Source organism: Phaeoacremonium minimum, assembly GCF_000392275.1.
Source record: "Phaeoacremonium minimum UCRPA7 unplaced genomic scaffold PA7_03_scaffold_292, whole genome shotgun sequence".
NCBI lineage: Eukaryota > Fungi > Ascomycota > Sordariomycetes > Togniniales > Togniniaceae > Phaeoacremonium > Phaeoacremonium minimum.
Window position 1 is genome coordinate 66,943 of NW_006921197.1, and position 23,441 is coordinate 90,383.

The 23,441-nt window shown below is 51.3% G+C and overlaps 5 protein-coding genes across 5 annotated transcripts; 3 read left to right on the top strand and 2 right to left on the bottom strand.

Annotated features, from left to right (window-relative positions):
• Nucleotides 1-2,598: 2,598 nt before the first annotated feature.
• Nucleotides 2,599-4,438, bottom strand: UCRPA7_3856 (putative nadph oxidase regulator protein; the record flags this gene model as incomplete). Its single annotated transcript, XM_007916425.1, has 5 exons — nt 2,599-2,619; nt 2,677-3,546; nt 3,596-4,144; nt 4,207-4,356; nt 4,424-4,438. 5 exons carry the CDS (start codon nt 4,436-4,438, stop codon nt 2,599-2,601), a joined length of 1,605 nt encoding a protein of 534 aa, XP_007914616.1.
• Nucleotides 4,439-11,348: 6,910 nt separating this feature from the next.
• UCRPA7_3857 (putative 50s ribosomal protein l13 protein) lies at nt 11,349-11,953 on the top strand (the record flags this gene model as incomplete). The annotated part of the gene is made up of 2 exons (XM_007916429.1): nt 11,349-11,369; nt 11,423-11,953. The coding sequence occupies 2 exons, from the start codon at nt 11,349-11,351 to the stop codon at nt 11,951-11,953; spliced, it is 552 nt and encodes a 183-aa protein (XP_007914620.1).
• A 420-nt stretch (nt 11,954-12,373) lies between these two features.
• Nucleotides 12,374-13,341, bottom strand: UCRPA7_3858 (putative uricase protein; the record flags this gene model as incomplete). The annotated part of the gene is made up of 2 exons (XM_007916438.1): nt 12,374-12,495; nt 12,561-13,341. 2 exons carry the CDS (start codon nt 13,339-13,341, stop codon nt 12,374-12,376), a joined length of 903 nt encoding a protein of 300 aa, XP_007914629.1.
• Nucleotides 13,342-15,880: 2,539 nt separating this feature from the next.
• On the top strand, nt 15,881-19,884 carry UCRPA7_3859 (putative cytosolic regulator pianissimo protein; the record flags this gene model as incomplete). Its single annotated transcript, XM_007916426.1, has 4 exons — nt 15,881-17,067; nt 17,695-18,028; nt 18,085-18,411; nt 18,469-19,884. 4 exons carry the CDS (start codon nt 15,881-15,883, stop codon nt 19,882-19,884), a joined length of 3,264 nt encoding a protein of 1,087 aa, XP_007914617.1.
• A 778-nt stretch (nt 19,885-20,662) lies between these two features.
• On the top strand, nt 20,663-22,662 carry UCRPA7_3860 (putative phosphomethylpyrimidine kinase protein; the record flags this gene model as incomplete). The annotated part of the gene is made up of 9 exons (XM_007916440.1): nt 20,663-20,715; nt 20,809-20,990; nt 21,055-21,137; nt 21,198-21,582; nt 21,647-21,806; nt 21,860-22,010; nt 22,063-22,128; nt 22,179-22,506; nt 22,565-22,662. 9 exons carry the CDS (start codon nt 20,663-20,665, stop codon nt 22,660-22,662), a joined length of 1,506 nt encoding a protein of 501 aa, XP_007914631.1.
• Between the last annotated feature and the right edge of the window lie 779 nt (nt 22,663-23,441).

The window sequence follows — 23,441 nt, forward strand, 5'->3', positions numbered from 1 at the left end:
TCAACCCAATGCAGCCGATGAACCAGGCCACCAACTCAACGACGCCGGGCTGCATCGGGTTGAAGTTTTGCTGATAGTAGAAAAGCCTACTATCAGCAGAATTTTACTCCTCCACCAGTGTGATTAATGTTGTTTAGTCGAGTTTATCGCAGACTCAACGACACCAGGCTGCATCGGGTTGAAGTTTTGCTGGTAGTAGAAAAGCCTACTATCAGCAGGAATTTACTCCTCCGCCAGTGTGATAAATGTTGTTTAGTCGAGTTTATCGCGGAATCGCATTTGGTTGGTCAAGTACAGCTCGTCATTGTACCTCATCCAGACAGCCTGGCAATGCACACATGCCCCCGGGAGTCCACCAGAACTATGAGACTCTCAAGGGGCATGGCGTACACGTGAAGGGCCAAGCTGAAGGACATGCTTCCAGGGGAAGTTACTCGTGGGGTCTGCGACGAACACGACGTTCACAGCGCACTGTAGCGATGAAATCAGCACAAGGAATGTAAGAGGAGCTATTGTTAAGGTAGAGGAGTGCTCACAGTAGTGATTGATGGTCCCGAGGGAGATCTCACTCTGAGATCACAAGTGAGGCAATGCTCAGGGACAGAACTTGCTTGGACAGCTCCTGGAAGCAAGCTGGATGAGAATGTTTGCCGGAGGTGCTTTCGTGCTATACTCCTAAGGATCGACGGCGGCGAACATGAATGAGAAAATGGAGGTAGTCATGCCCATGGCTTGACTCTCGGTGGTGGCAGCTGGCTTTTATTAGCGAATAAGGCACTGGGAGACAGATATTTAGGAGTGTCTAGCTCACCTTGTCGTGAACGGCAGTCGCGTCACATCTAAGGACAGGAGCTTCGTGCACTAGGCACCTGGCTGAATCCATACAAGATGGCTGCAAAGCCATCTTCAGTGAAGGGTAAGGGAGATCTCTTGATATCAGATCGTAGGGTATATTTGAAAGTGAATGTCGATGAAAGAAAGTAGGAGAGGAGATTTTTGAATCCACAACCTCGAAGGGGAATATATAGGCAAAGAACTAGAATTGTATTCACTGCTAAGCTCGTTGTCGCCTGTTTTCCTAGGCAATAAGGGGGCTACACAATATCGAGCAGCTTCGACAGTCTTCTACTCTCACACGCTAACTCAGGCAACCAAGACCTTAATATTGTGTAAATTCGTCTGAACTCGTCGCTATTCCAAGGCAGTTACTCAGCTGTACACTTTCAAGGCATATCACCTGTTAAGGGGCAAATGGAGGGCAGGAACAGGTGGTCAGGCTCGGCTACAGAGTGGCAGATTATTGACTACCATAGAGGACATCCAGGGCCTAACACCTGGATTGGTCTTCAAAGTTCAAAAGTTGCTGGCTACTATGTCGAAAAGCATGTCAAACTGAATGATAGGGACAGAAAGGGCATTGCCTGAAAGAGAAGCTATACACTGTCGTGAGGTCCCAAAATCTCTACAAGGCTATCAAGGCAGTACTTTTGCTGTGGTAGCTGCTTCTAGATCCAAAATACTCTGGTGTTCTTTTACCCGTCTGAATTCTATATCAAAGAGCGCTTGAAGGAAGAGTAAGCGCCGAGTGCTAGCCAATCAAAGTTGAACTTGTCTGCTGCTTGTGCGCATGTCGAGCTTACCCAATCAATGTGTAGCATCCCCCTGCGGCTCGAAGGCATGGCAGTTACTACGACGTGTACAAAGACGATGGCTACATGGAGTCCACGGCTTTGGCCGAATGTACGTAAGAGCCTCAATGCAGATGATCATGGTAATGTGTTTCGACACTCGGGCCAATTGGAGTTTGGCCGAGAAGAGGCGAAACCCCAAGGAGTCTGATGCTCGAGGAAATGAAACAGCCCGTGGTGCTCGGACACTCGGATCGGCGAATCCTCTTTCTGATGAGCGTAGTACTCATGTCCTCGTAATTTGGAGTCACTCTACGGAAATCGTGCAAGGTGTTGAATGTTGTCTGAAGATCGATCGATAGATTCATCAAGACTAAGCAAGGATGCTATCTATCCTCCTCTTGAGTTGCCTTCCGCTGTAATGCTATCCCAAAAGACAGATCGCCCTACTTTGGCGGGTATATTCACCACTCGGTATCATTCAATCCCTTTCCCCCTCTTCCACTGTTCAAAAGCCAGTTTTGTCTACAGCCCCTTAGATCTCTCCACTGCTCAAATAACCCTCTCGAGGAACTCCAGCGCGGTATATAAAAAAGAAAAGAAAATAAGGACATTAGAATTTGACAGGATCTGCCAAACAACATAAGGTATAATAGATATAAAAAGCAGAAATGAAGGACCAAGTGCAAAAAGACACCTCAGTTCGCCGGTTCTCCATCTAGATATGCTGATTGATGATGCAATAGATGCCAAGCTGGGTGAGGGTGAATGCTTGAGTGGTTGCGGAAACGGTAACCGTCATCGAGCTGCTGTCAGAGCCCTAGCCAGCTGGCGACATAACAAAATGGCGAGATAGGTGGTAAGAGAATTGAGATAGATTCATCATTACTTCGTAGCGTCGAGTAGCGTAGTATAGTTGGGTATATATGTGGCGGCCGTGAAGAAGAGAGCAAGGATGAGAGTTGTCTGTTCATAGTTCCTGAATCCAGATCTAAAGAAATATGTTAGTTGCTTTGCCTGGATCGTAGATGTTACGTTTGTAGCTCACCTCCATCTTTCCGATGTCTAACCGTTGTTTCCGTGCTTGGGACTTGACAGTCATCATGACCATCTCAAGATCGTCCTGGTCACCCATGGTGATCATGTCACCATCTGGGGTATCGTCATCGCGAACCTTGATCTTGAAGCGTCGGCGGAGACCAAATTTGTCTCGGACACGATCAACCAGATCGGGAAACTCAACAGCAGCGCCAACCATGATGTAGCGAACATCGTCTGCGTGCACCTTGACGCGGACCTTTCGGATATCGGGTCTCCTGGATTGGCCTCTAGAAGAAGTGGACATTGAGCCGGTTCCCCGCCTCGTATTTGTGACCATTTCGAAGTCGCCTTCGTCGAACGAGCCATCGTCATAGTCACTGCCACCCTCGTCTTCTTCCTCGATGTATTGACGAGACTGTTGTCGGCTGCGACCTTGTGAACGGCGAGCTCCGCCACCACCTTGGTACATGTCGTATAGCTCGTCAGGATAGGCATCCTCCTCTTCATCATTGGATCGTCTGCTCCTGCCCGGATCTTGCCTCTGAGAATAACCTCTGCTGGGTGTTGCTGATGCCGCCCTGGATGGTCGTGCCCTTTGATCTTGAGGAGAGCTAGTCTTCTCGTACTTATCATTTGGTCTCGCTCTGTCAATGTTGAGTTTAGCTGGCGTCGGCTTCGGGCCGTTTCGAACAGAAGCGCCTCGGCTCATCGTGTTAGGCTTGTCATTCTCGGGTGGTGGCGTGGGTGGAAAGACATTACGGCCAACAGGTGGCTCTGACTGCTGTCTTCGACTCTGCAATCCAGGCTTGACAAGATTCGTTGCAGCAAACGAAATATTGTCTGCTGGTCTGTCATCCTTGGTCTCGGATTTACCGGCCTGTCTTATGTCAGATGAGGTCTATCTCATAGTAGCGGGAGTAACTCACGTTCTTGATCTCAGATCCAGCAAAGCCAGTGAAAGCATTAGCACGATCCGAGGCGGCGACCAATCGAGCCTTTCCGAGGTAGTCCTTGGTCTTCAGATTCCTGACCTTGGCCTCGTTTGGTCTATAGACAACACCAACCGGGATGGAGAAGACGGTGTAACCCTCGAGAAAGATTAGCGATAGAACACATATAACTGAGCTCGCAACAATTACCTCTGCCTCCTCCCTGATTGCCTCGTCGATGACATTGTGGTCTTCAACCACCTTCTCCTTCACTGCGTAAGACAGATCCTGCATACCGGCATCTTTCTGTTGGAGGTAGATGTAGCAGAGACCGCGATTGAACAGTACTTCGCAAGAGTACAGCTTGAATAGAAGACCCAATTGGGCGTAGTCGATCATCGTGTTGCCGCGAAGGTAGAGCAATGTATCATTGAAATTTGCCAATGCCTCCTCGAAGTCGCCAAGCAGGAAGTTTGAGACGCCTTGTTGGAAATATGCCACCGCCAGGTATTGATCTAATCTGATTGCTCGTTGATAGCATTCGACCTAGGCCCTTCGTGTTAGTCCCCCGTTGTGAGAACCGCTTAGTTAGAAGGAGCTGGACTTACGGCCTTCTCATGCTCGCCGAGAGTGGCATGGATGACGCCCATGTTGAAGAGAATCTTAGACGTATCGGCAACCTTCTCGAACTCCTTCAATGCCTCGTCGAACTCATTATTGTCGTAGCGCCCCAGGGCGGCGACCCAGGTCTCTATTTCCTGTTCAGATAGTCAGCGGGACCCGCACGCATGGCTCGACCCGAGAGTCTAAATCTCTAGTGCGTACCTGTTTTAGAGACATGGCTGCTAGGTTTGGTGTTGTAAGAAGGCGGAGACTGTCTTGCTACCGAAAGAGCAGAGAGGAGGGCCGCTCCCGCGACTGTCAAAGACGGGGAGGTATTTGGTGTAAAGAGCAGTCCACAGAGCAGAGGTGAGAGATCGTGAGGAGAGATTCCGTGCGAAGTTCAAACAGAAAGGCGCCGCAGGCGAGTGGGCGGTGGGGAGTAGATGTACTACGCTACAGGGGGGCGTACGGGTGTGGGTGTGGGTGTGGGTTTGGGTTTGGGTTTGGGTGGTCAGGGCAAGTAAGAAGGGTGGGCTGGGGCGGCGGGCGAAGGCGCTTCTGGCCGAGCTAGTGTAAGTCGTCCTTGGGTGCTGTCCCTTGGTGCTCTCGATTTATTAGTGCGCTGGTGCGCTGTGACGGGTTGACCGTCGGTGTTATCCCCGCTTTTTGGCTGCACGCCCGAATTGGATTGTGCACTTCGCTTGCACTCAGGCCTCGTCTTAGTGGCCGCTTGGCGTGTGATCAGAAAGCTGCCCCAAGAAATTGGTGCGTTCTGTGTCTCCCCTTCTCTGTGCCTGTTCTTCGGTGCAAGTGATGCTGCTCTGGTGCTGCAGCTTGCGATAATGGCTCTCGGCAATCGTCGAAGGATGCACGCCGTCCGAGGTAAGTGACTTGCTTGTCTGGGGTTGATGATGCAGCCCGTAGACGGGTAGGCTAGAGCGGAGACGAACGGATGTATGTAGGTACGAGATGCAGGGCAGGCCAGCGGCTCCTTCAGAGTTTCCTCTTCTCTCTCGTTCCTATCCGTCTTCTGATAAAGTACCAGCTAACGATGCCCGGATTCTTCGATGATCTATTTACAGCTCGAGCTGCTTTTGGTAACTCGCCAGTTGTGTAGTTGTATGATTAGGTCGGTATTCTCTTTCGCGGAAAGGACTGGATTTGGGTCGGCGGGAGATTGCTCGACTGCTAGTGGCTCTTGTTCGGAGAGGAATGAGTGGATGAAGGACGAAAAGCCAGCGCCTAACGGGAAAGGAATGGAAAAGTATGAAAAGAATGGAAGGTTGGAGAGAATAGAATGGCAACCCGCCTGGCCGCACCTTCTGGGGGACTTGCGAGGTACCGCCTGGGTGTATATCATGCAGGGCACGCAGATGGGCTCGTTGCTTCCTGGCTCGGAGTGGACAACCCAAACACTAATGATGCCTGTGCTCGGGGTGAAGCGGCGCTGAACCAGCCTGTATGACTGGGCAAGCCAGGGGCAGGAACAGGGACCGAGACGGCGACAGGGGCCAGGGGCTGTAGGCGGTTCAAGAGGGTGTGCCCTTATCAAAGTGTATCTCAATGGAGACTGAGGACTGTTACTTTGAAGTAAGACGGGGTGATCACTCTGCTGAGATGTCGACTGCTGTAGCCTTGATCAAATCTCGTAGGGGTTGTAGGGATGTTTGCCTGTGTGGGAGTGTCTTCCCCAGTTGAAGGATGGCGTTTCCCTCGACTTCCGTAGATCTCAAGTTGCTTAGCTTTAGACGGGAAAACAACTTGATCATGAATGGGGTTAGGATCGAATGTTTTTCGGAGTCAAAATCGAACCATCTCGACAAGCATAATAAGAGGAATCGAATGTTGATGTGCATTGGCATCCGTGTAAGAGACATGCCCAGCGTGTGTGTGCCAAGGGCCAAAGATGCCCGCCAATGATCTGGATGTTGAAGAGACCCTTGGCGGTTCGAAAAGAGCCCCGTCATAAACTTACAGAACGGTTCCTCAACGTGCGAACCACTCTACAGCCCAGTGATATGCCTTGCGTGGTATGAATCCCGCGATTGAGGTCTGAATGCTTGCTTCAACATCGAAATAGACATTGATCGCTTATAGACTGCGCTTAATACCGCTTACCGGCCTGATTATCTGCGACTTAGCCAACTGCCATCTTGATACAATGTTGGTTGCCGGCTGCCAGCCACTGCGATCATCTTTTTCTGTGAGATTGATTAAACAACGGTTCAGATTGAACGTGGCTTAGGCCGGCCAAAAGCCCCAACGTATGCACATGTGGCATCTGTATAGCCAATTTGGGACGTCAATGAAGGTTCTCGTGAGCTGTTGCCCTTGGCCGCGACCCATGCATGAATGCCATGACCATATAGCCTGTCGCAGACATCGTGGGTCTGTTGCGAATCAAGGCCTGTCCCGCTCATGCAGGAAGTGTTCCAGGAACTGAGCCACGGTTGTGATTGGCCCAGCCAACGGCACTTGTGCTTCGTCTCGTACATGAGGCGTTCCAAGGGCGCGTATCCTACCACGCAGTGGCCTCCACACCACCGTTATTTTGCCGTCCTGCCGTCCTGCAGATCCACCAGTTCCCCTAAGCCACGCTCTTTGTCGTCACTGTTCCTTAGGAGCCCTCCTGTACCGTGTATTGCTTGTTGGTTGTTACAGAAGCACCAAAGCTGTCATCGCGGTAGTCGCCAGAGATCTGCCTGGAAGCGGCGTAGGAGGCACAGCGGTACGCCTAAAAGTAAGGCGAGGAGAAACAGCTGAGGGATGGCATGTTGTAAGGATCTCAGCTGGCAACCAACAAATAGCAGTAATAAGCGATGAGAGGTGAGTTCTGTCAATTGGAGTAGCTGATTACGCGCCCACCAAGCCAATACTGCGTTCGCGGTATGGAACTATCACAATTGAACACTGTGAATCTCCTCGCAGCGTGCTATTGATTGCTATCCCGGGTCAAGAGTGTTCTCCGGCTGGATGGACCCGCATTGTCACATACAGATGTGATCAACAGAGCATGGCACTATCTATTGATAACACTCCGATGATGCCCGTGATCACGGACATGGCATCGAGCATGTCTGAATGGACGGCATAGTGGGGTTGTGCAGGCAATTGCAGAGCTCTGGCGAAGTGCTCACATGTGCAATGCAATCGTACCTTGCGCCATGCCCATGTTCCTGCATCGGTGTGGGAGACATTGATACTGACTTTGTGCAACCCTGCTGATACGGTCAGGTAACCCATGTGGTGTTAGTGATAGGAGGACAAGCTTCGTAGTCCTGGACAGTCGCCGACGGGATTCAAGAATGACCTTTGCCGCTGTGTCAGCTTGAACACTTGTCTACCTATGCTGGTACGCCTAGCAAATCGAGAGTAGAACTGACAAGCCTGACACCGGGAGGCTCCGACAGCTTCTTGATCATGATGTTGCATTGCGTATCCGTGCTGCGAGGCCATTTCTGGAGAGAAATCCCCGACGCAGATGCTTCTTTTCCCTTGCTATTGGTCCTTTCGTCCCTGATATTCGGGCTGTTCCAGTGAAGGGATCAGCAAGTGGGGAAGGGTAGGTTGGGTAGCCCACTTATGAAACTCGCTTGTCCTCCAGCCTGTCTCTCATCGCAAGAGAACGGACGCAATGCAAGATCTTAGCCAGCACGTGCTGGGACTGTAAAGAGGCTAAAGTCGATGCATGTAAATGTAGTTAATTAGCAGAGTGTCAAAAAGATTCTGGACGAGAGTGTAAAGCTCGAAGGAAGTAGTGGCGCGCTGGTAAATGCACCTTCCGCTGGTAAGTTAGGTCGCATCTACCATAGTTGGACCAATTCTCGAAATCTAGAACTCCCCTTCAGAACGGAAAGTGTCTCTTCACAACTTTCTTTTTTAGACACCCAGTTCGCCTGACCGTCCCTATACAACCCTATTCTAGTTTAGAAAAAAATACTATTGCAAGCAGAGTGACTTGGCCTCCACGTTCAGCAGTAGGGATCCATACCCAGCGCATGACTTAGCTGCCCTTCATCTGCTTGGTTACGTCAACAGCTTGGCCCTTCCTACGTTGGTTCCTGGTCTAGAGTCGTTGTCGAAACAAGCCTGGTTGAAATCGAAACCGCGGGCCACAGCCTCAACGGCCAAGGATCTCGACTCTTTCTGCCAGCATCCCTAAACAAGCCTGGTTCTTGTGCCGGAACCTCAAGAACCATCTACTCTAGAACTCGGGCTAAGAATTAAGGTGTTGCTGCTAGAGGCGTGGGGTCCCTGTCCGCCGTCTCAAGTCCCCTGCGCTGTCACTGCTCCGCCTCCCTTCCGGTATTCGATCGGTGGGGTCTTCTGCGACATGATCTGCCTCGAACAACGGGTGTCTGTGAGTTCCTAGCAGCAATTCGTCGTACACGTACTTCGCAGACCCCTTTTGAGATCGCATCAAGTGCCGACAGGAAGGAGCGAAAAAGCCTGGTCTGTACTTGGAAACAGGAGCCAAGCTTTGCAGTATCCGCCATCCTGTTGTTTTGACAGACCTCGCCTCACTCCAGCTGGCTGTCAGTCACTGACAAGGGTCCGGGTCTAGATGGGCATTCTGTCCAGGCTACCTAAGTACTCGAGTCTGCTCTCGCCGAGCTTCCAGCCAGAAAGCTTTTGCTTCTGGCGAAACACCCAAAAGAAGATCAGTTGCTCCTTTCCGATAGTAGATAATCTGTTGCGGTACCCAATGTTGTTTTTCCACTTCATCTGTACCTCCCCGAGACCGCGATACCAAAGATCGAATACGAAAGCTGGAACACAAGCATGGCATGGCACGGCCTGGGTTTGTAGAGGTGCGCAATGCACATCACTGCCCAATACTGTATAGAGCCAAAACGGCCCGCAGACGCCACCTACGCCGGTGGGTTTGAGCTTGCCGACCTTTCGGGACGATTTTATCTGATCCCTTGTATCTGAGAGCCAACACTGCAGACACACCCTCTCTCTTCTGTTACTTCAACCTCAACCCTAGCAACCTCCTGCCCCTTAACCTGATGCCATTTACAATCCCATCACACGATTCAGAGAAATCGATGGCAAGATCGATAACCCTTTAAGGATATTGTTCTGCGTTCCATTTTTCTCCCTCACGGACCACAATCGTGCAACTCCAACCCAACCTACACGCCAAGACCGCTACGACCGGCTCGTAGCGCTGCTTGATATTTGGGATCTCAATGTCGGACGATTGGCTCTGAGATATTGTGTTTACACTGTGGCACATGTCTCGTCCTTACCCCAAGATCTCGAGCTTGGCACTGCTTAAGCTTATTCTTGATCATTAATCAGTGACTGGTTTCAACATCGTGCTATTCATATCGAATATTGACTCTAGATGCCAACCCGTCACAGCATTCCGTTCTTGACTTCGTCTTTTCTCTCCTCCCACAATGTCTTGCCCGTACAAGAACATACAGTCTTGTCGTTATCCCACACCCCTGCGCTCCTTGCGATAACTCCCACAACGGTGTTCTCATCATTCTCCAGTGGCTTTCCCGTAGATTCGTCCTGTCTCGTCACGGCAAAAGCATGGCCAATAACCTCCCATACCTGGAATGATCGGTCGAGGAAAGCGGCTCCTCGACCATCTGGGCCAATCTCAACAGTGCCGAGAAACCCCCTCGTTGACTTCTCCTGCTCAGGCCTTGCCGTCAGGTCGCCCTTCCAAACTGGCCCAGTTGAAGATGCTCCATGCTTGAGATCACCATATTCTCGGATAGTCGCTCGATAGGTTCCTGGTACCACACCACGTAGTGTGAGATCGACTAAGGTCACCGTCTTTGAGATTTCAACCATGCGTGCCAGCCCCCTGACATGTCTTTCGTTGAACGTCACTGCCTCCTTCGTCGTATCATTGTCAGGGTGATGGTATGTTTCCAATATACTGACTGCTGCACCTGCAAATTGGAAGGAGAAACAAGGAGATCAGCAAATGCACCAAGCCACAATCTCATTCTGGAACTCTCTAAACCAGCCATGTCACCAGCAAAATCAAGCTTCAACAGCCCGGTTTAGGGAGTCACCGACAAGGGATCAAATGAAGTCCTGCACCTACTGTTTGATCCTCCCGTCCCTCGTAGGATTGCATCTCGACCTGTGGCTTCGATTGCTTCTACAATGGCTGAAGGCGGTGCTGTTGGTGTGCCCAAGGTTAGCATATAAACCTTGAAGCCAATGCGAACCTGTCAAAACCCCTGACCCGAGAGACGTGCCAGGGTTCAGACGATAAACGGACGAGTGTAATAGAAACAGAAACCTCTCAGCCGTACCTGATCCCACAACCCTCACTGATTGCTCTTGTAGATTAGCCTCGACTTTGGATATTCCCTTGAGCTTGTAAAGTGTGTCTGAAACGTCCTTGACACAGCCATCACATGTCATGGGAACAGCGAAAAGGGTCTGTTTCGTGTTTCATTAGCAAGCCGTGCTCGCTCGCTGCTCCCACCTTATCTCGCAGCCAAGATATGAAAGGGGTCGTGGCTTTGCAGATAACCAGAAGAGTACGGACCTCAAACTTCCTGTCGACAGTCATCTTGCTGTGTGCGGTTTTGTTATCGGCAGTGAGCTGGGTTGCTGTGCTGAACTGCCGCCGGGTGTTCCAAGTATATGCGCCCGCGGAAGCAATGAAAGCAAAGCTAGAGATGCCGACTATGAGTCTTGTCGACTTATGCATGGAAGTACAAGCCAAGTTGAAAATTACAAGGAGAAGACCGCGATAAGAGAAAAGAAGGGCTGCTTCACTTAGACGAGCTTACTTGCCGTTGGTTTATCGTTCGCGATTCGTAGAAATTATTATGTCACTTAACACACCTCCGTCACGCTTGCTTTGAAATCGCCTGTCTCTCGGCTCCGCTGCTCGGAGGTTTCCAGAAGGGCCGCCCGCGATGGAGAAAGCTTGGGCCATCTGCCATGTGATTGGTCACGACGCAGCAACTTTTACCCAGGCGGAAATCCAATCGTATCAAACTTTCGTGCTCATCCGATCGAACCATCACGAACAACGCCCGTGGGACGAATTGCTCCAGGGACCGCCGAGACCGACGGAGAGCTCCAATTGAGCCGCGACACGCTTCTGATTTACGACAGAGCCGGTTGGATGAGGGGACTTGCTCCCTAGCATCCCTTCAAGATGTCACAGACAGTCGGTCTCGTAAGTCCCAAGGATCGTCGGGATGCATTCAACAGGATCTAACACCTTCGCAGACCCGTCTCGCCTACTCCCGATCATGGCATCACATATCCGCCTCGACGCCTCATTCCACACTCTCCACGATCAAATCCCCCCCTGATGCAATCACACCACCCTCCCTAGGCAGACTGGCCAGCCGCATCGCCGTGCTGCTGATGGGCAAGCACAAGCCGATCTGGGACCCGTCGACGGACTGCGGCGACTACGTAGTGGTGACCAACTGCGCGGCGCTGTACACCACAGGCCTCAAGAAGTGGCGCAAGACGTACTACAGGCACAACACCCGGCCGGGCTCCCTGCGCAGCGTCACGATGGACCTGCTGATGGAGAAGCACGGCGGCGCCGAGGTGCTGCGCAAGGCCGTCAGCGGCATGCTGCCCAAGAACAGGCTGCGCGACAAGCGGCTGGCGCGGCTCAAGGCGTTCGAGGGTGAGGCGCACCCCTACGACGCGAACATTGTGCGGTTCGGGGACAAGAAGGTCGGCGAGGAGGGCTGGCAGGATGTGGTCAAGGCGATACGGCAGGCGGACAAGGAGACGCTATAGTGGCAGAATGAGCGAGGAGAATTGATGATAGGCTGGTGGCCTTGTGTGACTACTAAGCATATTGAGCTTCATCATGGCTGGACAGTGAGATCAGTGAGGCGATAGGAATCGCACGGAACTCAGCGTGTATATGTATCTATCTACATGTATAACATGGCATTTAAAACGGCATTTACGAATACACTTATTCACCACTAAACAGGCGAACTTGTACTTGTCATTTGTTGAATAGGTTATATCATTTTTGTATTTTTTTTATATGTTATTTGGTATCAATAAGTGTAATTAAGATCTCATCCAGAGATGGGTCCGGAACCGCCCAAAGAAACACCATTAGACCCAGGGAGTATTTGGCCAATCTAAAACCGAGCGCCAATGGTCATGATTTCATGAATATGCGTTTTGATGTTATACAGAATCTCATAGCTTCGACCCCAGGGTGCGGGCGACCTCGCACTTGATAAGGCCGTTGGGCCCGGACTGGGGAGCATAGACTTCGGCGTCCTTGCCGGTGTTCTTGATGCCCTTGTGCCAGCTCAGATCTAGCGAAGGTATTAGTAAGGTGTACTCGGTGGAACGGGTACGAATTGTCTGATTATGAACATACCAATCTCAAAGTAGTGCTTGTTCGGCAGAGAGTAGTTGGCCAGCTCGACCTGAGGCACGGCGTCCAAGATCTGCTCGCACATCTTGTACATGGTGTTCTGGACGCTAGCGCTCTCGTCGGTAGCGAACGTCTTCATGGTGATGCCGCGCGCAGCCTCCCAGGCGGCGTCGAATTTGGGGGTCACCTCCTTGATAGCGGCTAGCGAGGGGAACTTCTTCCAGGTCCAGCCGCAGTCGACGTCAGTGCTGAGAATACGGTCCCAGGTCTCGCCGAGGGTGGTGAACTCGTCGCGCACGAAGCCGTAGAAGGCGGAGCCGGTGCTCTTCAGCACCGTCAGGCCTACGATGCCGCTCTTAATCGCCACGCCATCCCGGGTGACGTCGACGTCGACATTGCGCGTCTCCTGACCGTCGCGGAAGAAGCTGTGCGGGTGCTCCTTGCCGTCAACCACCATGCGGGTCCAGCGGTGCACGATGATCTTGATGTGCGCGATGCTGATGTGCGGGTAGGTGTCGAGGAAGTGCTGGCCCAGGGTGCTGGCGAACAGCTCCGGGGGGTTGACCGGGTGCTCCTTGGCCTTGATATAGATGGTGTTCTTGATGGAGTCGGTGGCGACAACGACGCTGTTGTCGGCCTCGGTGTAAGAGGTCTCGATCTTGCCCTCCAGGAGACAGCACACAGTCATCTCCGTCACGGACTGTACTCCGGTCTTCTCGTCACGGTGGACCTTGTAGACACGGACATTGTCCTTGCCGTAACGTGCGGAAGCAAGTCTGGCCATTGTCTTGGATATGTGGGAGAGGGTCTGCTGCGAGAGGATACGAATTGGCAGTGCTGACTCTTTGTAGGAGGTTGTCGAACTCTAAAAGCACGATGGTACAGTGGGAATATGAGATAGCAGGTAACACTAGTAAATGGAGAGGCTATATGAAGCAAAGGCTGGGAGCAGGAGGCCAATTACAACACCTGGATCACGATGAAGCTGGAGACTGATGAGATGAGTGAAACAGCAAGAGGGAATCCACAAGAATTTACGGAGATGGGCGGTGCGGCATATTTATATTCAGGCCTGACCTCATCCTGCTTGGTGTTGATGTAAGAGGCCGAGCTACCTAGCTACCTGCCAACACCACACATCTCTCTATCTATCTAGCAGCAGCGGCGTCCGTCGAGCTCCATTGCTAGCAAACGAGGGCCGGAGAGCGCCTCAGATCGGCACACAAGCAGCCACCGCCAACAGCCGGCCGTGGATTTTCGTTCTGCTGCATAGCAACCCCCCGCGACGACGTAGCCAGACGCGAGGCCGAGCTCAAGCTTTGGCGTACTGCAGCCTGTCAAGCTCTGCGGATGGTATCAATGAGGCGACTTTAGGCGGGGAATACAGCGGTGGGCCGCTCCGGAGCCCGCCGACGGCCTTCCTGGAGATGGCCTCCCCCGGTTGACGGGGGCCGCAGCACGCTCCAAAAGCCTATTTTCTTGACAGAATTTTTCCACAGGAACTGGGCTGAGCGCGACTCAGTGACAATTGATAAACGATAACATCAGGCCCAATCTCGTCCGGGCCACAGCCTAGGAGCCGTTTAGCTAGCATTGTCGGCCGAGCTCCATTTAATCGCTGCAATTGCATTTGATGCACTCTGACGATGGAGGGGCCCGTCCTCAGGGTCCAGTCCATCACGTTGCGGGGTTCAACTCGCTGGCTGGCTCGCCATCAGCCTTGTTGGAACACTTGGTTCTGCACAGTCTCTCTCATGGAATAGGTATGTAAGATACGATAGACTGGTCAGTCTAGCGGAGTCTGCCATCATCGTACGACCAACTCTCTCTGAGGCGCGAGTCTCGAGTGCGTATCGCTCATTATCGGCGACATCACCGTCGATGACTGGTCAATCTTGACATGGAGCCTCGCTATGGGATGTGATAAGCTAATGCCAGATCGGGATCGAGCTCTCAGATAGCCTACAAGCTCTCTTACAGGTTGGGGGCATCACCAAGGCATCATCATACTAGATGATACCAGCCCCTCAAATGCGAAGAACCTCACAGAAGTCAAAACCTGAATGAGTTTTGGTAGGGTAAGCTAAGATCTCATCTCTTTGTCTAGAGTGAAGACTGGCCATGCGATAGATGGAGCTTCTACGCCGCTCCCAACATCAGGGAGGCGGAAAATGCCCAACACAGTGTCGCGGCCGCATCTCTCCCGATCTGTCTTTCTCCCTTTGATGGACCTGCCAACCTCATTGACCTCATGTAGGCCGATATGTATGTAGTGCTCCAAGGAGGAATGCTATCCCACTCGATTGCAGATCAGAATCCATAGATCGGGATCTCTTATAGACGGATATTAAGGTGCCCCTCAATAACCTATAAAGTAGTCCCTCCATGTCGCTGGTTGGCTGGTGTGGCTTGCTCTGCCGCACTCTGGGCTGCAAAGCGGTTTTGGCTTTGCTTCGTTGGAGGGTTGAGGTTGCGTTTAAGCCCCTGCCCCGTCTGGGTGTCGAGAGCGCAAGCGAAGGAGGATGCCGCCCAGGGAAGCGCCCCTGTCAGCCACAATCTGGTTGGTAGGCTGTTGTCACAACGACCTCCACACTCAAGCCAACAGCAGTGTGGTGGCCCTTGCTGTCCTGACTGCGACAGAGCATGCGGATGTGTGATTGAACGACATTTTGGATGGTGATCTTGCTTGAGGGCGCAGAGAATTAGCAGCTAGAGACGCTTTCCCATCGCTTTCTTGTCGCATCTACACAGACTATCCATTCTTATCCCTCAACAGCACAGCTAAAGCGCCCCTCCTGTGGCTGTCCCACATCCCGTCTCCACCCAAGCTTGGAAGTGACGACGAGAACGACTGAGCCGCAAGCCTTTGTAGCGCAAGCAAAGCCGACTTGAGCGAGAACACATCGAATTGTACAACTAGGCGGGGTCTGACAACTTTGCATATATATGAGATGACACAGCAGCGACCCCGCGACCATCGCACTTCATAAGGCTCCCTCGAATGGTCCAGCTGAGGCTGCTGTCCTGTGCGGAGGACAATGGCTGGGCCATCAACCATGTTGAGCGCCTCAGCAACCCCGACCCAGAAGAGCTTCGCCTCCCAGCAGTCAGCCTCGACCCTTAGTTCTATAGCTTCATCCAGACCCAGCCTCGACAGAAATGATGGCGGGGGAGGTGGCCTGCAACCCCCAGCGCCCGCCAATGGCGCCGCCTCGGTGCGCAATTTGTCTGCGTCCGCCGTGAGCTTCGCACCTCGAGGCTCGAGTCTCAACCCATCCTCCATGGCTGCACCTGGCAGTTTCAGTTCCGACCTACGCAGCCAGATGGCTCCGAGCCGGGCGGGCAGCCGACCAGACCTCTTCACGAACTTGGAGAAGCTCGACGAACTCGACGATGACGGACTTGCTCAGCAGACGCTCGCGGCTCTGCGTGACGCCCTCAGCCGAGAGATGAAGATCAAAGAGGGTAGCGAGAATATGCTGGAGGCGTTGAATACAAAGAAGGCGAAGCAGACGAAGGAGCAAAGGCAGAGAGTGGAGGCAGAGCTCAACAGCTCAAACATAAGAATAAAAGACCTGAGACAGAAGATATCAGATGCCCAAAGGTCAAAGGCGACGCCAACAACACCCATTAGGTCGAGGACCGAAGATATGTTTTCGAGAAATGGTTTACGATCGCCACCCAGTGCCTCAAGAAGTGGTGCCGATTCGCCTTTCGAAGAGCCAACAGAGTCCCCCACATTTGCACTTGCGGAGATCCTACAAGCACTCGAGGTGGAAGGCATGGCACCGGAATACTACGTTGCCAGGGCGAACAATCTAGTTGACCTGTTCAAGCGGTATCCCACCCTCAAATATGATCTAGTTTGGTCTGTGTTTGGACTACGTATGCAGGTCATGCTTCTGAGCGAAAGCAGGGAGGTTGTGGCCGCCGGCTATCGCATGACCCGGTATGCAATGTCGGATGCATCTTCACTCAAGAAGATTCGCACCCTCAATACCGACTACATCGTAGTGTCGTCGCTTATCAAGGACCGAAAAGCAGACTTAGAACGGGAGCAAGCCCTCAAGTTCGTTCGGGCGTTCTTGGATATCAAGGATGGGATTCGGGAAGTCTCGAGAGCGGTAGTCCGGACCGTTGCAGCCATAGCAGAGCAACCGGAGGACCGTCTCCGACCAATTTGCTTGGAAACGTTGGCTGAAATTCTGGTCAAAGATCCACGACTGTTGCTAGCCTCTGGAGGCCTGTCCCCGTTGTCAGAGGCTCTCGCTGAAGGATCCTATAAAGCTCCCGAAAGCTTGACGGCGGCCTTTCTGTTTCTCTTAGACGTCCCTCGAAAACGGAAATACCTAAGAGCCGGGTATGAACTCGAAGTCCTCTTCACGGCTTTCACCGACCACTTTCTCACCAACGAGGCTATCCTGAAACAAAACTCCAAAGCTGTTGCCTCCTCTTTAAAGACATGGTCAGGTCTCATGAACCTTTCTATGTTTGACTTCCGGGCGATAAGGTCTCTTATCACAAGCTTAGATCTGCCAAGCCAGCCAATACGAGAAACCATCATCGACCTCCTCTATTCCTTGCTCAGAATCAAATCCCCAGCTTGGGCCACATCGTACCTCGCTGGTCGGCGGTTGACCACTTATGGCAGGGTAGCCAACTTGAAATCCACAGCTACGAAATCTCCTCCTACTTATGTAGAGGATGATGGAGGGGAGCAAAACTTTGTCGAACACTACACGGCGCTGCTGCTGGCCATATTTATCAAGTGTGGCCTCCTCCCGACTCTACTTCGAGTCACACAGGGGACTGATAATCCGACTTTCAAGCGGAAGTCAACTCTTCTCATGGGCGAAGTCTTGAGATTATCAAGCCGTTTATTACCACCGTCCTGGAGCAGTGATTTGCAATTACTGCCGGAATTGTTTGCCGCAGCCACCAACTTCAAAGACAACGCGCATTATATCTCCACAGGTATCGTGTACCAGATCAGTTCTGTCAGCAGGACTCTGTATAGATCATTGCCATCGACATTTACCCCAGGCACTCTACCATCGAGTAACCCTTTGAGCTTAGGGTTGGAAGAAGAGCAGCCCAAGAGCACGACTTCTGTCAATCTTGATGAGGCAACTTTTAGGCAACTACTCATCGATTCGGGGGTGCTGAGCCATTCAAATTACACAAAATGGAATTGGGAGGTCGTTCTCAAGATCATCGAGGGACCGTTGGTCAATGGAAAGAGGCTAGAAGAAGCCATCAAGGCATCCAAGTTCATTAAGAGAATGATGAGCTTCTATCGCCCTTTCAAGTACAAGTTCTCTGAAATCAAGAACACTAGGAACACGCAGAGATACGTTCGCGTGGGATGTGCTCTGATGCACACTCTCCTTCAGTCGCCACAAGGTATCGCCTATCTCGCCGATAACAAGCTCTTGCGCCAAGTCGCCGAATGTTTGGCTCAATGTGATCCAGTGAGCTAATTGTACTTTTGATAATTGTCTTCTTTGATGCTAACTTGATAATCCAGACGAGCGGGCTCACTGCACAATTCCCAATGTTCTCAAAGGACCGGCTCACTGACACTTTATGCGGAGGCTATTTCCCAATGTTAGGTGTCCTGAGCGGTGATCCGAAGGGTCTCCAGATGCTTGATAGATGGCGAATGTTCAACATGATGTACCACATTGTTGATTTAAAGCAACGGCCAGACTTGATCAAGCTTCTGCTGACCAATTTCGATTATACTCTGCAGGGTCATCCCAGAGTTCTTCTATCAAAAGCCCTGACCGCAGGAACAAAGGACATCCGCATACATGCAACAAATGCACTCCGAAAATACGCCACTAGCCCTCGGGTGAACTCTCCTTTAGCACATGATTCGAAGTGGGCAATTCAGTTGTTAGTAACGCAGCTGTATGACCCTGATGTCGAGGTATGCGCTACAGCAGTAAAGATACTAGAAAAGGCATGCAATACCAAGAACTATCTCGAGTACATTGTCGAATGCCGGCCTGCCCTGGACCATCTCGGAGAAATAGGAGCCCCGCTTCTACTGCGCTTTCTTTCTACCTCAATTGGATATCACTACCTCGATGGCTTGGACTACATCAGCAATGAGATGGATGACTGGTTCCTCGGCAGAAACGACACTTATGTTGGCGTTATTGAAGCTAGCTTGGCTCGGGCGTTTGGAGAAACTGCAGAAGATCAAAGCCATCGTGTCAGCTTATTCGAGGAGGAACCCGATCTGGAGGCTGACAGCCATGTCCCGCCCCATTTCTACCGCGAGCTAACGCGCACGCAAGAGGGATGCAAGCTGCTCCGAGACAAGGGACACTTTGATGAGTTCGCTACCACCATCCGAGACTATGGCATGCAATACGATGACCGCGAATTGATGACCAAAGTGAAAGGCAGCATGTGGGCAGTCGGAAATGTTGGATCTATGGAGCTTGGTGCACCCTTCTTGGAGAGCTGCGACGTGGTGGAACGTATCATCAAGATCGCAGAGACACATGAGGTCATGAGCCTGCGCGGGACGGCTTTCTTCGTCCTAGGTTTGATCTCGCGGTCGGTACATGGTTTAGAGATTCTTTCGGAACAGGGCTGGGACTCGAATACCAATACTCTCGGTGCATCCCTGGGCTTCTGTATACCCAGCGATCTCTCAAAGTTCTTCTCTCTCAAACCGTGGAAGCATGAGACAGCCACCTCGGTAGTCGTCGCTGATACGCAGAAGACGGAGACGGTCGAACCCCCTGCTATGCCGTCTCGACCGAGATCTGAATCGCTTCTCGCCGTGCTTACTGATGATTTAATAGCTGGTTCGGCCGATATGCATGAGCATCAGGTTGTGTTAGATCCAGATCCAACGAATCAGAAGATTTTGGAGCTTTACATCGACCTCGGCAACTCAGTCCTCTTCAATCGAGCCCGAAATGAGCTTCTCCAGCTCAAGCAGCAAAAGAAAGCACCTGGCTTCCGTCAACCTCAGATGTTCCGGAAGGTCATCTCTTTGATGGAGAGCCGTCATTTTCGGTTGAATGGCAGGCGTATGCTCGAGTTATTTGAGCGAAGCGTCCTGAGGCAAGTCGTCTTTGATGAGGAGAGTGACTCTGAAGAAGAGGATGAGATGGGAGGTGGGGGAGGTAGCAGGATAGTGGAAGACCCGGAAGAATATGATGAAGATGATGACTCGGACGATTTCGAGCGCGGGGATGAAAGCTCGGGCGATGAACAACGCACAGAAAGGCAGCGAAGTGTCAGCGATGCAGCTGACCTTGAGCGAAGCAATACTGTAAGGCGAGCCACGGTATCGACCACGTGAGACGACATACGAATGACCGCCATATCGGAGACTTCAGGATACTTACGAAGCTAAATGACAACGTTGATGAACCGAACGTGCTTGGCGATGTTCAGAGACAGGCCGGATGACACCGCACACCTCGTCGAACACTCTTGTGGGAGAGAGAACATGTATTATAGGGACATTTGCAGACACGACCACATGGCGATCTACCCCTTTGCATGTGTCATGGCTTCACGGCGGCCGGAGGCGTTTGCTGCACAACCATCTACTGACATGTATCATATGGTATCAGAGATGATGGGGTCAGGGAAACATGGGGGATTTGGCACGGAGTTGTGGTTTTGTCTAAGTTTTTATCTCAATTTACATTGACTTAACGGAAGCCGTCCAAAAGAAGTTGCAGATGTGATTGAAAAGCCGTAACAAGCCGCACAAATCGTATCTATACGTGCTCTATCCTCATTGACAATTCTTACCACTCATTACCTTTTACCAAGTGAATAGTCCTAGAGCTAATCGTGTTTTTACAGTGAGAGGCCCTTCAAACGTATGATTCTAGGCGATGGAGATAGGGCCGACTGGGCGATTACGTGATTTGGAGAGCTCTGAGCTATGTGAAAAAGAAGTTCTGCAATTGAGTACCTAGGCAGGGACTATGTGACACTAGCACACATTAAAAATGACAAGCCCCGCCCCCACCATGATGAAGCTGTAGCTTTCGTAGCAGACTCGACAGCTATATCGCTCGTTCTTGCACACCAAGGTGTGAGAATCAATCTTGAACGCCGTAATCATGGTCAGTGGGAAAGTACTGGTCATAGCTGGTTCAGACAGCTCCGGTGGAGCGTAAGTTGCCTATTACCAAAGACAAACTTCCCACTGCTTTTCGGTAGAAGGATCTCCCTTTATGGTCTCACTGACATGGTCTCATGAATTCAGGGGTCTAGAGGCTGATCAGAAAGTCATTGCTGCTCATGGCTGCTATGCGATGACGGCCACAACGGCCTTGACGGCACAGAACACAACGGGTGTGTTTGACATCCATCAAGTGCCGCCGGAGTTTCTGAAGAAGCAGATCGATGCGTGCTTTGACGATATAGGTGTGGACGTGCTTAAGACGGGTGAGTTGGAATTATGTTGACACCTTTGTATTTGGACTCTGACTCTCTAACACACCTTTCAAAGGCATGCTGGCATCGGCGTCGACAATAGCATTAGTAGCGAAAGTGCTCGAGGAGCGCAATGTGAGGAACGTTGTGATTGACCCGGTAAGCTCAGATCTCTTAGCCTACCTATGTTCCTCTCTTGCATGTCTCATATCGTATCAGGTGATGGTCGCAACCACAGGCGCAAAGCTCCTACCTTCTGAAGCTCTACGGGAGTTGCGGACACATATTCTCCCGCAGGCCACGCTGGTGACGCCCAATATCCCGGAGGCGCGACTTCTGCTTGCCGATGCCGGTCATGGAGATATGCCGCTCGAAACCGTAGCGGACCTAGAGGTGATAGCAAAGACAGTGCAGAGCCTTGGTTCGCAATGGGCCCTTGTGAAAGGCGGCCATGCGCCGTTCCGCAGAGACCATACCATTGCTAAGACGGATGCCGAGCGGGAGATTGTCGTTGATATACTGTATGGCGAGGGACGCGCCATACGGATACAGACCGAATTCCAGGACTCAAAGAACACGCATGGCACCGGATGCTCGCTAGCGTGTGAGTGATACATCATGTGTCCCGGTGATGTATTGAAGAAACGTCACTGACTCCCTAATTACAGCCGCCATTGCTTCTAACCTCGCAAAGGGACTGGATGTTCCAAGTGCCGTGAAGGCTGCTTGCAGATACGTTGAAGTGGCCATCAGAACCGCGCCTGGGCTGGGAAAAGGGAATGGACCGCTAAATCACTTCCACTCTACTTACACATTGCCCTTCTCACCGTAAGATCCACGGGAGATATTTGTGTCCTGTGCCGCTGCTAATTCACTACCAGGGGTCGATTTATAGAATACCTTCTAGAACGACCGGATGTCGCCCCTACCTGGGATCTCTTTGTAAATCATCCGTTTGTCCTCGCAATGGGCAACGGAACGTTGCCACTTGAATCATTCAAAGGATATCTGATGCAGGACTATTTGTATCTTGTAAGCCCATAACACTGTTCAAAGAGGAGAATGGATACTGACAGTGATATAGATTCACTTTGCCAGGGCAAACGCACTAGCTGCTTATAAGTCCAAAAACATGCGCGACATCGCTGGTGTAAGTGGCTCATTCGTGTCGTGTCCAACCTTCGTCCCTGACAAGTCTAGGCTGCGAGCATAGTCACCCACATCAACACCGAGATGGGATTGCATATCAAGTATTGCGAGGGCTTTGGTGTTTCGAAAGAGGAGATGGTGAATGTTGAAGAAAACATGGCCTGCACGGCATACACGCGATACGTGCTCGATATCGGCATGTCCGAGGACTGGATCGGGTTACAGTTGGCTTTGGCGCCATGTCTACTCGGTTACGGCGTCGTGGCGAGGCAACTTCATGCGGACGAGAGGTCTGTACGGGGCGAGACAAATCGCTACTGGACATGGATCGAGAACTACGTCGCCGATGACTATGTACAAGCAGTGAAGACTGGCTCAGGTAAGTGTCGTGGGGAGAAAGACTGGAGAAGAGGGATCGCGGCTAACGAAGGCAACAGAACTATTAGAGAGACACGCTGTTCTGCAGTCTCCGAGCAGAATAGAAGAGTTGGTAAAGATCTTCATACATGCAACCAAGGTAAGCACCAATCAATAAACTAACACTTCTTTCCTTTTACTGATATTATGAAGATGGAGATAAAATTCTGGGAGATGTACCCATCCAGTTGATAGTGGTCGGGATAAATGATCAACTTTACAAGCATATTTCGCAGAGCTTCATTTATTCAACATAGACGGGTGGGAAATAGATTATCACTGGAGCATATCAATACAGTTATAGTATGGAATATAGTATTGGACTTGACCAACATGGATCAACTTGTGCGGCTGTGAGCTTAGACAGAAAGGGGCTTTGGACAGCGGGTCGAGGCAAACCTGAAACCGTGACAGGCCTTTCGGGCTTTCAAAGCAGCACTGCTGTATGACTGGGTGTGTGGACTAGCAATTCTATGTGTTGTTGAAGCGAATTAGAAGATTATGTTTTTATTGAAGAGATTGTTAAAAGAAATATCCTATACTGTCAAGAACTTAGATTTTCGGCTTCACATAAAAGAGGCTCTTGCCTGTAAGGGACATAGAAGGCTGGTTCAATACCGTGATCAAAGGAAAAATGCCTGGACGTGTATTATGTCAGCAGCTAAGTTTCGTAGAGTGTCCGCCACAAGCGTCAAAACTGGGTCCTCTGGTTGGCCAGACCGGGTGGTCCGAGCGCAGTTGCCCGTCGCTCCTTCGGTCTGCAAACGCAGAAAAAAAATATTTTTGCCCAAGGCGGCCCTAAGGAAATCCCTGAAAAGAGAGAAAGTAGTGCCTTCCCCCATCCAAGCAAGTTTCCCTCCGAACAACAAACAACCATTTCCCTCTCCATCACTTATC